This window comes from Antechinus flavipes, chromosome 4, assembly GCF_016432865.1.
Source record: "Antechinus flavipes isolate AdamAnt ecotype Samford, QLD, Australia chromosome 4, AdamAnt_v2, whole genome shotgun sequence".
Lineage (NCBI taxonomy): Eukaryota > Metazoa > Chordata > Mammalia > Dasyuromorphia > Dasyuridae > Antechinus > Antechinus flavipes.
This window is the reverse complement of record NC_067401.1, coordinates 143,525,436-143,541,193: the sequence shown is the minus strand read 5'-3', so window position 1 is coordinate 143,541,193 and position 15,758 is coordinate 143,525,436. Positions and strand designations below refer to the sequence as shown.

General features: G+C 37.7%; 1 protein-coding gene across 1 annotated transcript in view; it reads right to left on the bottom strand.

Annotated features, from left to right (window-relative positions):
• ITGB3 (integrin subunit beta 3) overlaps window positions 1-12,965 on the bottom strand; it is a 68,483-nt gene extending 55,518 nt beyond the window's left edge. Inside the window, exon 1 of the mRNA XM_051994929.1 lies at window positions 12,844-12,965. Within this exon, the coding sequence (XP_051850889.1) occupies window positions 12,844-12,907 (64 nt within the window). The 5' untranslated portion in view covers window positions 12,908-12,965. The remainder of the gene's footprint in view (window positions 1-12,843) is intronic.
• Between the last annotated feature and the right edge of the window lie 2,793 nt (window positions 12,966-15,758).

Genomic DNA, 15,758 nt, shown 5'->3' with positions numbered 1-15,758 from the left:
TAGCTACCTATAGCACAGTTCTTAAACCATCCAGAAGTAAACATTCTTATCTATGATAGTAGTAGACCCAGAGATTACACTTATCCTCAAATACATAATTATACATAATAGTCAGAAAACAAAAACATAAGGTGCATGTCCACACAAGACAAGAAGTCTGAAACCAGGCTTGTCCAGCCAAAGAGCGTCTGGTCAACTGACTTTGACTCATGTGGTCACTTTCCCCACCCTCCTCCTACTTTACCTTTAGCCAGCTGTGGAAATAAACACCTCCACCCACCCCTTGTCCTTAGGCACAGGGTACAGAAAGGGATGGGCTGAATCTAGCTGAGGTCCCTGCCTCTTTTTCTACTCCCCTAATGGAAGTTTTTATGAAAACCTGTATCTAGGAATACCACAGGAGGATGTGGCAATAGTTAGGAGGAGACAAGGGCACAAAGGGTGGGGCCAAAATTCCTACTAAAAGCACTTATTGCCAAGTCCCTATTCTATGCTTGGACTGACCAGTTTTAGGATAAACATGAGCAATTATTTTCCCCGATCTTTTGGTTTATAGATTTCAAGCAGATTTCTTAAGATTGGCTTACTCTCCATTTTTGAGGAGTTATGCCAGTGGTTCCTCGGGACACTCCATTCACTTAAAATTAATCATGAATTTATCTTATGTCACTAAAAGAAAAGTAAATATTTCCCTTCATTTTACCTTCAAGTTCTGACACTAAGAGAATGTATATCAGGGTTTGAAATATCAAGTTAAGAAGCCCTGCATTCAAATTCTATCTCTGACACTAGTTTATCATTTAATTTTTCTCAGCCTAAGTTTACCCATTTAGAAAAGAGGGAAATAATACCAATAGCATTTATTTCACTGGGTTGTTATGATGATCAAGTGAGATAATACATGTAAAGTACTTTGCAAATTTTAAATCACTGTATAAATGTCAGATATTACTATTATTAAGAATATCTGAACTAAGCCTTTCCAAACTCTGCTCTGATTCCAAGAGGAGAAGTGAGGACTTTTAAATGCCTAGGAATTGCTCTCTCTTTCAGCTGAGAATTGTTAATTCATGAAGAATCTATGGGCCAGAGCCCATGATGATTCAATAAACTCTTTCCTCCAAGATTTCCTTCTCTAAAATGTGTGGAAGGCTTTGTTTCCCAGTTCCACCCATTCATATTCCTCCTCTTGCACTTTAGGGCCCTGCCTCACCCCTACCAAAGACTGGCATCTCTTCCCAGGAACCCTCATTTGAATGAACAACTTGAAAAGCCTTTTTCCTTTTAATTGTCCCCTCTCCTTTGACAAATCAGCCTCAGGAAAAGAAGCAAGATGGAGTGTTTCTATTAAACCCTCTTCTGGAGAGTCTCAAACTCCAAAGCTTGGTCTGAATAATGAGCCAGGAAAATTGAAATTTTCCTCTTCATTACCACAAGGCTATTGAGGAGGTTTTCAAGATAGGTCCTAGAGATGCATTCTGATGGAAGTGGATATCTTCAACAACGAGATCTAATTCAGTTCCAATTAATCAATGATGGACAGAATCAGCTACACCCAGAGAAGGAACACTGGGAAATGAGTTGTGAACTGTTTGCATTTTTGTTCTCCTTCTCAGGTTATTTTTACCTTCTAAATCCAATTCTTCCTGTGCAATAAGAGAACTGTTCAGTTCTGCACACATATATTGTATCTAGGATATACATACTGTAACATATTTAACATGTATAAGACTGCCTGCCGTCTAGGGGAGGAGGTGGAGGGAGGGAAAGGAAAAGTTGAAACAGAAGTGAGTACAAGGGATAATGCTGTAAAAAAATTACCCATGCATATGTACTGTCAATGAAAAGTTATCAAAAAAAAATTTTTTTAAGTAACAAAAAAATAATAATAATAAGATAGATCCTAGAAAAACATAGGGGAATCCTTTCTTCCTTACAATCCCATTTCTAGAGGAAGCCATTTCTGATCCCCATAAATTCTTCCTTCTGTTGATTATTTCCAATTAATCCTGTGTATATGTTGTTAGCACATATTTATGTGTTGTGTTTCCCACTAGACTGAGAGATCCTAGAATATAGGAATTATCATATCTTTATATCCCCAGGGCTAGCACAACACCTGGTACATCATAGGCACTTAATAAATGTTTATTAACTGGCTGACTTCTCCAAAGATAGAAAGATCAGATTTCTCATCCATATCACAAGTTTTTGGTGAGAAAGTCTAGCATAGGAAAGTAAATGAAGCCAGAGAAAAAATAGATTTTTGCAAAGAGAGGACCAATAAGGAGAGAGGAACTATATGATCCCAACAATATTACCAACAAGTATTCCTACTAATAAGGCTGTGGCTAATCAAACACAAATGATTTACCAGTTGGAATAGAAAAGATTTGAAATGAAGGGAAAATAGAAGAAAAGGAAGGGATCTAGTATAAGGCAAAAATGCATAAATAATATTTTGCAAGATACATTGTCCCAGTATGACAGGATGTAAAAAGTCAGCCCTCCTACGAACAGTCACCATCATCTATAGGTGAGCCAAGTTGGGACTGAAAGTCATTTAAAGGGAAGTGATGCAGGGTTGTTGTTTTCTTTTGTTTTGTTGTTGAAAGATTACACTGTAATATAACAGTAATCTTTGTTATGATTTGCCAAAGAGGGGACCAGGGAAGCAGCTGGCCCAATTCCTAGGTTGGATCCCAGCTCAGCCACCAACCCTGATTAGGTCACTTCCTGTGGAGATGAATGATAGGTCAGGATATGAATGATTTTCCATTATAATCACTTGGCCCAATGAGCCATCTCAGACTAACTGATTAATCCCAGACTGACAGACATTAATTGATCTTTGAGTCTCATTTTACTCAGTAGGAAAACTACTGTGATCCCCATTATACAGATGGGAAATCTGAGGCTCAGATTAAGTAACTTTCCATGATGATACACACTAGAGAGTAGTGAAGAAGGAGCTCAAAACATGTATCTTCTGATTTCTGGTCCAGCGTTATTTGAACTAAATGATACTTTCCCCTCTGTGGATCTTTCATGTGACCAGAATCATAATGGTTCCTGTTTCCTGTCCCCAAAGGGTAGAATTAGGACAAAAGATAGTACTTGAAGAGAGGCAGGTTTCAGTTTATGACAAGGAAAATCTTCACAATCAATAGAAATGTCTGAAAGGTAAATAGGTTATCTTGGGAAATAGTTGGTTTCCTCCATAAGGAGGTTTATTGGAAATTAATGAATGAATGAGTCTTCATTAAGCACTTACTATGTGACAAGCTACAAATAAAACTTCAAAGACTATCTCTGTCTGTTAGGAGCTCACTTTCTAATGGGAGAAACAACATACAGAGCTAAGTGATGACCAGGGAGTGATGCTTTAGCTCAAAAAGTTTGGGGAAAAGGGAATAAATATATAGTGCCTATAGTAGGCATGATTATGTTCAATATGGTCAGAAATTGCCATTGTCCTTGTCACCTTTAATTTCTTTTTTTTTTGAGAAACAAGGCAATTAATATGGCTAAGAGGGAAATATTTTACATGACTGCAAATGTCTAATCTATATCAAATTGCTTGCCTTTTCAAGAAGGATGAGGGAAAAGAAAGGATGTAGATATTTTTAAAAGTTTTAAATTTTGTTTCTATATATTTGAAAAAACAAAATAAAAAGTAAATAAGAAAGAAAGAAGGTAACATAGTCTACTTACTACCTATATGAGTTTGAACAAGTCTTGTCTAGACTTTAGTTTCCTTTTCTGTAAAATAAAAAGTTTGAATTAGATAGTTTTTAAGATCTCTTCCAGCTTCATTCACTCTGATGAAATTGACTATGAAAAGTTAATAATGAGAACAACTTTGCCTAGCTTTGTAGAATATAAGCAAATATTGGAATGGTGCTGTCTCTGCCCACTAAATTTTAGCTTCTTGCCTTAAAGTTCTTGTTGCCCTTGGCTAATTATGATTCTGCAGCCTTAGTTATTTCTCCTAAATGGCTTAGAATACTATGAATTCAAATTTTCCTGAAGTGCTGGGAAATGTCATCAATGCTTGTCTCACCCTATTGCCTGCATTATTTACATGCTTCAGCATAGCTCAATGTGACTGTTTTTTAGGGAATTCTGACCATCCAGATGTTGTGTTTAGTCATGTTCAACTCTTTATGACCCCATTTGGGGTTTTCTTGGCAGAGATACTGGAGCAATTTGCCATTTTTCTTCTCCAGATTATTTTATAGATGAGGAAACCGAGGCAATCAAGGTTAAGTGACTTTTCTGAGGTCACAAAGCTGGTAAATGTCTGAGGCTAGATTTGATCTTTAGTTGAGTCTTCCTGACTTCAGACCAGGTATTCTATCCACTGTCATGTCAAGTTCCAATAAATAGTTAAATTTTTCTAAAGACCCACTATTTTCTCCTTTCTGACAATGCAAATCACAGCCCTTTCCAAGTATATATGTGAGTCGCCGTGACTATAGTGCTTTAAAGGGCTGGTAATTAACAGTCCTTTGAAAATTTAATAAGACAAGTCCTCAAAGAACAGAGTTTTTTTTTTTTTTTCCTTTTGGTTAGATCCATTCAGATCCCCATAGGAGAAAGTCTTTAATGAACAAAGAAATTGCTGATAAAACTACAAGACAATATCTAAGTTAGCACCAAGTCCTGGGCAGTTCTTCAGGGTTTTCCCTAACCCAGCTTTGTCCTGCTGATGACCTCCCTCCAAACCTAGCTTTTCATTTCTGTAGCTATTTCACCTCCTGACCTGATTTCACATCTATGTGGTGTATAGCAATGTTGTCGGAAGCGATCCATTCTGCCTCTTTTTGCCCAGGCATTTGTTTGGAAATGAAGCTCTTAGAGCCAAATTTATTTTTATTTTTTTTAGAAACCTTAGTCTCAAAATAACATTTTTTTTCTTAGATTCATCTGGTCCAGAAGAGTATGACTCACTGCCTTTGACTACTAACTCCTAATTGTTCCCAGGAAGAGAGAATAGGAGAGTCTTCAATATACTTAAATCTCTAGCTATTTAACCCTTAAAAACCTATAAAAGAGCTTGTAAATAGTCCAAATGCATCAGCCCACCTGGGAATCTTAGAATCCCAAAAGTGGACCTCAAGAGAGTTCCAGCATAGCCACTTGCCTTTAGTCAAGTAAAAGTCCAAATTATCTATGCCAGATGGTTTTAGCAAATCATTCCAATGGATTGATCACTTTGATGGTCAAGATTTTCCTTACTACACACAAAATCAATCTTGAAATAAGATAAAAAGATAAAATTAAATCATGGGTAGCAGAGGTGCAAATTCCCTATTTTGAGTAACTAGGATGGCATTGGATGGATCATAGATTTAAAGCCGGAAAGAACTCCAGAGACCAAATAGTCCAACCCCCTCTTTTGAATGAGGTAACAGAAGCCAGAGAAGTTAAAAATTAAATGCTCAATCATATTGATAGTAAATGGTAGAGTCCAGATTGCTCTACTTCTTATTGCTGTTCAGTTGTACCTGACGCTTTGTGACTTCATCTGGAGTTTTCTTGATGATACTGGAGTGGTTTGCCATTCCTTTTCCAGCTCATTTTACACATGAGGAAACTGAGGCAAACAGGTTAAGTGACTTGTGTAAGGTCATACAGCTTATAATTGTCTCAGGCTGAATTTGAACTCAAGTACTCCTGATTTCAGGGCTAGTACTTTAACCCTGTGCCACTTAACTGCTCCCACCATGTTCTACTAGTAATAGTATCAAATAGAAACATAGTCCTAGGGAGTGCATATTGACTTTATAAGCTACAAATTAACACTATCTGTGTTACATTGTATTTTTATATTTTAACTTAGTTTGGCCTTGGCAATGGCCTCATCAGACTTGATACCTCTGTTCTATGTAATGATTATCCAATCAATATTTGTTAAGAATTTACTGTGTACAATATCGTGATAAGTGCTCAAGAGATACAAATTTTAAGTCAGAAGTGGTTCTTCTGACCATGGGATTTAGAGCTTGAAAAGACTTTTAAGATTATTTAATTCAATCCCATCATTTTACAGAAGGGGAAACTGAGAAGGATGAAGTGATTTGGCCAAAGGCACCCAAGTGTTAAGAAGTTAAACTCTGATTCAAATACTGATCTTTCAGTATCCTTTCCATTGTACCATACTGTCTCTTAGGCACTACTTATTCCAGGACACATTAAAGGAGGCAGCTAGATTGCATAAAGTACCAGCCCTATAGTAAGGAGGATGAGTTTAAATCTAACCTCAGACACTTACTAGATGTGTGATACTGGGTAAGTCACTTAATCCCAATTGCCTCGTTTAAAAAAGTGTTTGGGAAGGAGGAGGGATGTGATGAGGACATTTCTAGAAGTATTACAGACAAGGAAGGAAAAAATAATTTCTACAAAATTTAACCTGGGAATCTAAAATATTAATTTGGGTGGCATAGTAAAGCTAGGAGAGTCCAACTGTGTCATTTTCCAGTCTAGTCCTCTTTTTCCCTGGTGTCTTGAACTCCACTGCAGCCATCTGCCCAGTAAGAGAACTGGCCAAATTTCAAAAGAGGGAAGATGGAATGAAAAACCACCAGCTCTGTGTGGTTTGAATGGCTTATCCCTGAAACTGTCCACTCTCTTTCCCGTTGATAATTATCTGTCTGCTGATTCATGAGCTGTGGTTTTTGTGGGTACTCTTCCTGGCTTTTTCTGAAAACAAGAGCAAGAGGATAAGCACAGCTGAGAATGGGTGATAACCGGAGGCCCTAGGTAGGGTGAAAAGTTAGAGGGGGGTGGGATTTCAATTGGAAAAGTCCAAAGGCAAGGACAGACTTCCTCATCTACTCATTTCTTCACACTTTTCTTTGACATCTGTCCCCAGCACCCCTCCCTTCTCAGAGACTGGAGAAGGGAACCCTTACTATCATAACCCCAGAAGAGAAAGGTGATGACCTTCATAGTGATATCAAGAATTATAGCAATGGTTGTTCCCTGGAAAGCCCACAGTTCTAGTTTAAATACCATCTTTACTGGAGAAATCATCTCTGACATATTTAACATACATTATCTCTCCCTAGGATGTCTAGAATTAAATAACTCCAGAAGTTCCTGTTTCACAAGAATAAGCAATAATCATGGAAAACCTCCATGTAAATCAGATAATAGTAAATATAAGCTTATTTTCCCATTGATTTGCAAGATCCTTTAAGAAGCTTATTTGGGGGGCTGCTAGATGGTGCTGTGGATAGTGAACCGCCCTCAAGTCAGGAACACCTAACTTCAAATCCAGCCTCAAACTCTTAACACTTGTTAGCTGTGTGACCCAAAATAAGTCACTTAACCCTAATTGCCTCACAAAAATAATCATAATAATAATTTTTTAAAAGAAGCATATTACTTAATTCCAAGGTTTTACCTCATATACAGTCAATTAGTAAAGATGGGAATGGAAATACAAGTATAATGCATTATTAGCATTATTCCTAGAGTTGTGGATTAATAAAACTACTGTGAAAAGCAATTTGCAGTTATAGAAGAAACTAAAATGTCCATGTCCTTTGATCTAGAGATTCCATGGCTGTCATATACCCCAAAGAAATTACAAAAATAAAAACTCCATATATGCCAAAATATTTATATCAACATCTTTTGTATAGCAAAAAAAAATTGTGAGCAAAGTAGATATCCGTCAACTGGGGAATAACTAAAAAATTGTGACACATAAATGGAATGGAATGTTATTGTGCTATAAGAAACAGCACACATAATTGAAAAGATTGAATAACAATGACGAATAATAGTACAATACTTGCCCTGATTTTCTCATTGGATAAGAATTTTAGAGGTCATCTACTCCATTATTCAGATAAATCATTCAAGACCCAGGGAAGTTAAATGTCCATGGTCACACAAATAATTCTTTTAATAGAGTGTGACTCTCATCCTACCTATGAAACTTAAATATCTCATCTTTTTCCTATCCCCTTTTTCTTCCCACCCCCCAGCTATGATCGGACCTCTTTGATCTACAAGGTAACAGAATCTCTAGGAATTCAAAGCCAGACTAAATCCTCTTTGTCCCTAGATCAGTTCTGGGTTTAACTAATACAGTTTGAGTTATTGTTTGATTGACCTGACCATAACAAACTCAAATCAAAAGAGCTCTGAGGCCTACGGTAGCCTACCAGTGCCTACCTAACTGGTGATGTGTGAAAACCATTGTTATATTTTCAGCATAAATATTTGTACTTTGGAAATTAGCAAATACCATGAGCTGGGGCTTGGTTTACTGTTTTGTTGATTGTCTAGACTTAAGAAAGTGATGGCGAAAATGTTATTAATGCAAGTAATATTTAAAAGGGCAATGTACTTTTTTTTCAGAGTTGGTTGTTAAACATTTACCAGAACACCATTGGACCTAAGCTTAGTCCTGCTGCAGAAATTCTAAGTAACTTCTGGGTCTCCTCATCCTAGATCTACCCTGGAGGCAGGGAAAGCAACTAATTCCTCAATCTAAGACCAATTCAACATTAGATTACTAGGTCCCAACATTGGACAGAGAATCTATTCTGCAATTGGAAACACTCTACTCTAATACCTTTCAATCAGTACTATGATAGTACCTGATTTAGCTAAATTTCTGAGAGGCTAAGGATTCAAGAACAGGATACAAATGGCTTAGTACATTCTTTGCCACTCCTTCCACAAGACCTGTATGTATTCTACTGGGATCCTCCAAAAGTTCATAAAAAGGGGTCATCAAAGAAGCCTCCTTGAATTTTTCAACTCACTGTTCATGAGAAAGGGGCTCTTCAACAGTTGATTATATCTCAACCAGAGCTTTTAAACAGCTCCACATACCCACAATTTAGGCTTACCGGGAAATCAAGCAATCAAAGCAAGCAAAAAAAAGCAAATCATTAAGTGCTGACTAGGTTCTAAGCACTGTACTAGATGACAAAAATTTCCTGAAGGAGATGACATATACAGATGTGAAGTAACATGCTCCCATAATCTATATTACTGCAGAGACTGAAAAATGATAGATCTTTTGAGCCTAGTATTTTTGAGTTGAAACAGGCTGAGCCAAAAGTGTATCTGCATGAAATTCTCAGCATTAATATAATGAACTCCTTCATAGGAGGCGACTGAGCTATCAGATTACCTAAAGAGAGACAAATTAGCCCAGATATCCCTTCCACATCTCAGGGTTTAGGGGAACAGCACCTATCCCCCCAACAGTGGAGAAAATTTATGTAAAAATTTTTGGCCCTCCATACCAGAGAAGAAGTGAATTGTTATGGTATTAAAAGACAACATATATCTTTTAATGTTATTTTTAATTGAATTGAATTAAATTAAAAATAAAATTTTAATTTCAATTCAAAATATGGAATACTAAACATATATTTTGTGCATTTCTGCATTTCTAAAACTTTTTCTGTGTCATTTGCTGGCCTTCACATATTGTCTATGACTTCCAAAAAGCTCCCCCAAAAATCCCTGTTTAATTTCTTATGCCAACACACAATATATCAAAACCTAAATGGATAAGTCACAATGTAGAAGGGATAACTGTAATCAGAATTCTCATGTTGATTAGAATAGGACAAGGTATGTGAATAGCCCTTATACTTCTAGAATGAATGAGATAGGAAGACTTAGTAATTTTAAATATATATATGCAAGAATAGAAGATAAATTTTGTGGGATAAAGGCACTAGGGAAAAAGTGGGTATCCGGAAAGGCTTTAAATGACAATGTCATTTAAACAGACTTTTGAAAGAAACAAGAGATTCTGATGTAGAGGTGATGTGGGGATGCATTCCAGATCAGGCGATAAAAAATGAACTGTCAAATGTGGGGAAACAGAAAATGTGTTGGACTGTAGCATGTGGGACTGAATACTAAGACTGGAAAGTTAAATTAGGGACAGATTGTGAAGGGCTTCCAAACTAAACAAAAGAGTTTATGTTTGATCTTAGAGACAATAGGAAGCCACTGGAATTTATTGAGTAAGGTAGTGACACACCAGTTTTACATTTGGGGAATGTTACTGTGGCAGCTGTATAGAGTAGGACTTCTTAAACTTTTTCCATTAATGATCTACCTTTTCACCTGAAAAATTTGTATGCAACCCCAGGAAAATAGGCATATAAAATAGGTATACAAGCCAAATATTTATTGATAATAAATAATAATTTTGCAAAAACTCCTATTAAGTTATGTGACTTCATATGAGAGTTGCAATCCACAGTTTAAGAAGTTTTGGTGTAGAAGATAAAATAAAGAGGGAAAAGAGGAAACAGGAGTAATGATTATGAGACTATTAGTTCAATAATAGTTCAAGTAAGAGGTGATAGAGGCCTAGAATTATGGTCCTGGGAGCAGAGAAAAATGACTGGAAGTGAGAGATAGTGTGAAAGTAGAAACGACAAGATTTGGCAATCGATTAGAAGTGTAATGTGAAGGAAAATGGAGGAACAAAATAATGACAAGGCAGTAAATTTAATTAGTCAAGCATTTATTTAGCACTTACAGGGCCAGGTACTGAACAAAGCAATACAGATACAAAGACAGAAACAGCTCCAGCAACTCTCAAGGAATTGATATTCTAAGGGGAGAGACACCAAATACAAAAATAGATAAAGGCAAGATACACACAAAATGAATGGAAAAGGGAAACTTAAAAGCAAAGGCTCCAGTATCTGTGCGGCCCAGAAAAGAACATTTATTGATGGAGAGCTTGAGCTGTGTTTTGAAGGAAGCCATGGTTTCTGAGACCTGAAGAGCATTAGAGGCTTGAAGAATATGAATCCAAAGATATAGAGTCTAAAGAAATATTGGATGTGAAAGGAGTAAATAGGATGGGTATAGCTGAGTTGTAAAGCATATATAGGGGATGAGAAGACAAGAAGAATGGAAAGGTGGAGAGGAGTTAGATTGTGAAGAACTATAAATATTAAAGGATTTTATAGTTGATCTGGACATAATAGGAAGTCAGGGGAGTTTATTGAGGACTGGATTGACACTGTCATGCCTAAACCTTAGGAAAATCATCTTAGCATCTGTAAGGACAAGGAACTGGAGTAGAAAGATACATGAGCTAGGTTAACCAATTATCAGATTATTGCAATTGTCCAGGGGAATAATAAACTAGGTTGGTAGCAATATAGAAAGAAGGAGACCTATTCAATTATTCATGAATGATGGGAAGGCTAGAAGATCCAAACAAAAATGTTTGGAAAAGGTGTACTGGAAGAAAAAGAAAATGAATTGTTTTGGACATCTGAATTTTAAGATTCTGTATTTAGCCAGTTTGTTTACCTGGTTTTTATGGGACAGTAATATCGTAGTCAGTAGAAGTGGGAAAGTGAATGGCATTTACAATAGTTTATAAATTACAAATAATTTATAAATTATACATTATAATATTTGACATTTATAAGTAATCATTGCAAACCTTAAAACATCTATGTAAATGTCATCTATAATTACTAATAGCCTCAGCAATACAAGTCAAATGCCTCCTCCAAACTCTTCCAAACAACTTCCCTCTTGGGCAATAATGCCCTCTTGGGTAATATCCACTTTATCTTCACACAGTACTTTATGTGTTAACTCCCTAATAAATATATGCTCTAATATTGTGTGTTACAGTTGTCTGCCTTTGTCTTATATCCTACTATTTCTTATTATTTCTCTCCCCACAGTAACTAGGAATGCACTCGCTGCACTTTGCATGCAGTAGATCTTTTTTAGTTGATTAAAATGTTCAACTTTGCAGTCCCCTGAGCATGTAAATCTCTTAATAATTTTTTTTAAATCCCCAGAGAACAACATTCAGATAGCTCTGGGTTATTTTGACCCACACCAATATTTTTAGCCTCCCTAACAAGGAAAATTCCAAGAAGTAGCAACTGAAGCCCTCTCCAACACCTCAGCTTCCCATTCCTCTCAAAAAAAAAAAAAATGGCCATGTGTATCCCTACGGATTTGCTAGCGAGACTATATCTCACTCAGGTTGACTGAAGAGACCCCTTCCTGCCTCCCAGGTGGGAATGTAAATGAAGCTGTCTGCTTGTAACCCAAAGAGGAGGTGGCCTGAGACCTACAGCAGCAAGATTGGGACAAAAGAGTTAGACCAAAAAAGAAAACAGAGAGTCCTAGAGGCTCTTTTAAGTTCTATTCTCCATCGCAGCATCCTACCTGTATTTGTATCAGGATGACAGCTCCCAAGGCTCTCTTAAAGAAGGGGGAAACCCAGCTCTGCTGTGTAGCTCTAACTAGCCTTCTGCCTGAACATCTGCACAGCAAGTCTACACTATCCACTGATAGTGGAGGGAGAGGGAGACAGACAGACAGACAGAGACAGAGAGACCGAGAGACCAAGAGACAGAGAGGCAGAGAGAAAGACAAAGAGACATAGAGAGAGAGGGAGAGAGAGAGAGAGAGAGAAGGCAAAGAGAAAGAGAGAGAAAAAGAAGAGGGAGAGGGAGAGGGAAGAGGAGAAAACATGCAACACTAGCTGTTCCTAGAGCAAACCCGAAATAAGACATCAGGCAAATAACCACATATTCCCAGTGAGCTGCAGAGTAAGAAGTCCCTGCACCAAGGATGGGCACCCAACGGATCCGCTATTGGGACAGGGACGTGAGGCAGAAGCTGAACCCATCGGACAACACCCGACAGCGCGGGAATCACTCGTTCCGGAGTCTGAACCAGCACAAGTCTCGGTCGAACCACTTGCGCTACCTCGGACTGGGCAAGCTTTCTGGATAGGGAGCTGGGGTTGCTAAAACCCCGGACAGCCTCGGAATCCGAGGCCCTTCTGGTGTCACTTACCCCGGACTCTGCCCGTCAGCGCCCCCAGCGCCAGCAGAGCCAAGCAGAGCTCCCTCAGTTCCATTCTCGACTCTCCAACCCAGGCTCTGCAATCCCCTAAGGTTGGGTGCAAAACTCCGGACGCCCTGTGGTCTTTTTCCCGCCCCCAACAGCTTCCAAGAGGGTGGGGACGGATGAAGGGGGTGGAACCTCGAGCGGGTAGGGGGCGGAGTAAACCACAGATTCCCTCCCTTCTACTTTAGAAGCCAGCTGGAAAGGGAGAAGAAATTGGGGGTTAGGGGGAAGAGGGGACTGGTTCTTATCATCTTAGGGCTGCTGCCAGCTCTCCTCACTTAGCCCATCTAATTCAGCCTCCTAATTTTAGAAAGGAGGAAACCTAAACCCAGGGAGGGGAAATACGGTCCCCATTCTTCCCCCCACCTCCTCTCCCTATCTCCTAGTCTCCCAAGGATTACCAGGTCAGCACACTCTGGAAAAGAGGATGAAGACCGGGGTAGGAAGGAGTAAAAGGCAGACTGAAACTTCCCTAACTAAAGGGGAGCAGAGAATTGAAATCGTTAAAAATCAATTCAATTTAAGAAATGTTTATTTAACCTCGAACTGTCTGAAGGGAATTGTAAGGGACTGGGGGAAATAAGATAAAATATGACACATCTCCTTACCCCTTCTTCCCCACACATATCCAAGGATCTTATCATAATGATGGTCGACATTTATAAATCCTTTCTGATACACAAAGCTATTTAGGTTCATTATTCTTTGTTCTTTCTACAATCTGCCTAGGAAGCCTGCAAGGACTAATACAGACCTCATTGTTCCCTCCATTCTTTTGTATTTGTTAGAACCAGATAGCTTGGTACTGAATTGTTCCATGCTTGACACATGTTAATTAATCTAATTTGTCTTCCCAAGCAAACCATAAATTATCTTGTTGAATACTGTCCTAAAATGCCTAAGTGCTGAACAAGTAGAAGACCCTATATAAACATTTGTTGATTGACTGGGCTACTGTAAGTGTTAACTTACCTCTAAATGGGCTTATTCTCTTTATTCCTAGAAAAGGAACTCAAAGTTTCTCTAGTTCAAAGCTTCTTAAATTATGGGGTTATGTAACTGACTGCAGAGGTCATGAAAAATTTGGCAACAGTAAAAGGTATCAAATATTCCACCAAGATTTAATTTTTACGTGAAAATAAACAAGATTCATCTTATTAGTATGCAAGTTTGCTTTCATCTTTAATAAATGGTAAAATTATACTTATACCAAAGGATTGTTTTAAAATAATTTTTTTATGATTTATTAGCAGTAAATGTCTGATTTGTATACCTATTTTACATACCTATATGTGCAGGACCACTTAAAAATTTTTCAAGCAAAAAGGGGTTGACAAAGGAAAAAGTTTAAGAAGCTCTGTTCCAATCCAACTCATTTTACAGTATGGGAAACAGAAGAGTAACAGTGAGAGGACTTACAAGAAGTAAGTCATTTCCTTAAGACTGAAAAGCCAAAATTGATTGCAAGAGCAGATCTGGGATCTTCAGCTACTACTGCATCTGAGCCCCACAAAAATGGGGAATATTGAGGTAGATGCTATTTTAAACCCAGGGAACTTAAACTAATAGTAATTTTGTCCAATTTAGTCATTCAATGGAAAATAGTTTATTTTAGCATACTTCTTTCTTTAAAAGAATTTTTTTAAAAAAGACAATCCACTTATGATCTGCAGTGTGTAGTAGCAACAATAGGAAAAGAAAAAAGGGGTATGTGTCCTAATATCAGTCATCCAGAGATGCCAGGAGAGAAAGGTAACTAGAGTTTATGAGACATATCTAAGTCCAAGGAACCAAGAAAGCTCAGTGACCCAGAAATTTAGGAATTATTATCGCAGATCAAAGTTAGAGATTAATAAATTACTTCTACTACTACAAAGAGATCAAAGAAAAAGGACTCATGTACAGAAGTATTTATAGCAGTTTTGTGGTGGCAAGGAACTGGAAATTAAGGTTTTAATTTTTCATCAGTTGGGGAATGGCTAAACAAATTATGGTATGTAATTGTAATGAGGGGAAATTGTACTAGAAAAATGATAAAAGGGATAGTGTCAGAGAAACATGGGAAGACTTGTATGAACTGGGTCTGGTATGAAGTGCCAGAAGAGCAGAACTAGAAGAATAATTCCTATAATAATAACCTTATATAAATAACTTTGAAGAGTTTTAAGCTCTCTAATTAGCAAAATAGTCAGCCACAAAATGAAGAATACTTCCCAATACCTGCCAAACAACTGAACTGAAGGTGCACAATGAAATAAAGATACAGTGGGAGGGAGGGAGGAAAGAAGGAAGAAAGAGAGACAAAGAGACAAAGATAGAGAAAAAGGGAAAGAGACAGAGACAGAGACAAAAAGAGACAGAGACAAAGACAAACACAAAGACACAGAGACAGAAACAGACCAAGATAGTGAGAGACACAGAGACAGAGCAAGAGAGACAGAGAGTGAGAAACAGACAGAAATTCAAAGAGAGAGAGACAGAGACAGAGACAAAAAGAGGCACAGAAACAGGAAGACACAGAGAAACAGAAAGATGAGTGAACCAGAGAAACAGATACAAAGAGACAGAAACAGAGAAACAGAGAGCAACAGACAGAAAGATGAGTGAGTCAGAGAAACAGACACAAAGAGACAGACATAAAGACAGACACAGAGACAGAGCAAAAGAGACAGAAATTGAGAAACAGACAGAAATTCAAAGAGTGACAGAGATAGAAATAGAGACAGAGAGCAAGAGACACAAAGATAGAAAGAGAGAGAGACAGAAAGGGAGAGACAGAAAGAGAGGGAGATTTTTTTTGGGGGGGAGATAAGGAAATATATTTTGCTTGATATATATATCTATATATATTTGTTATAAAG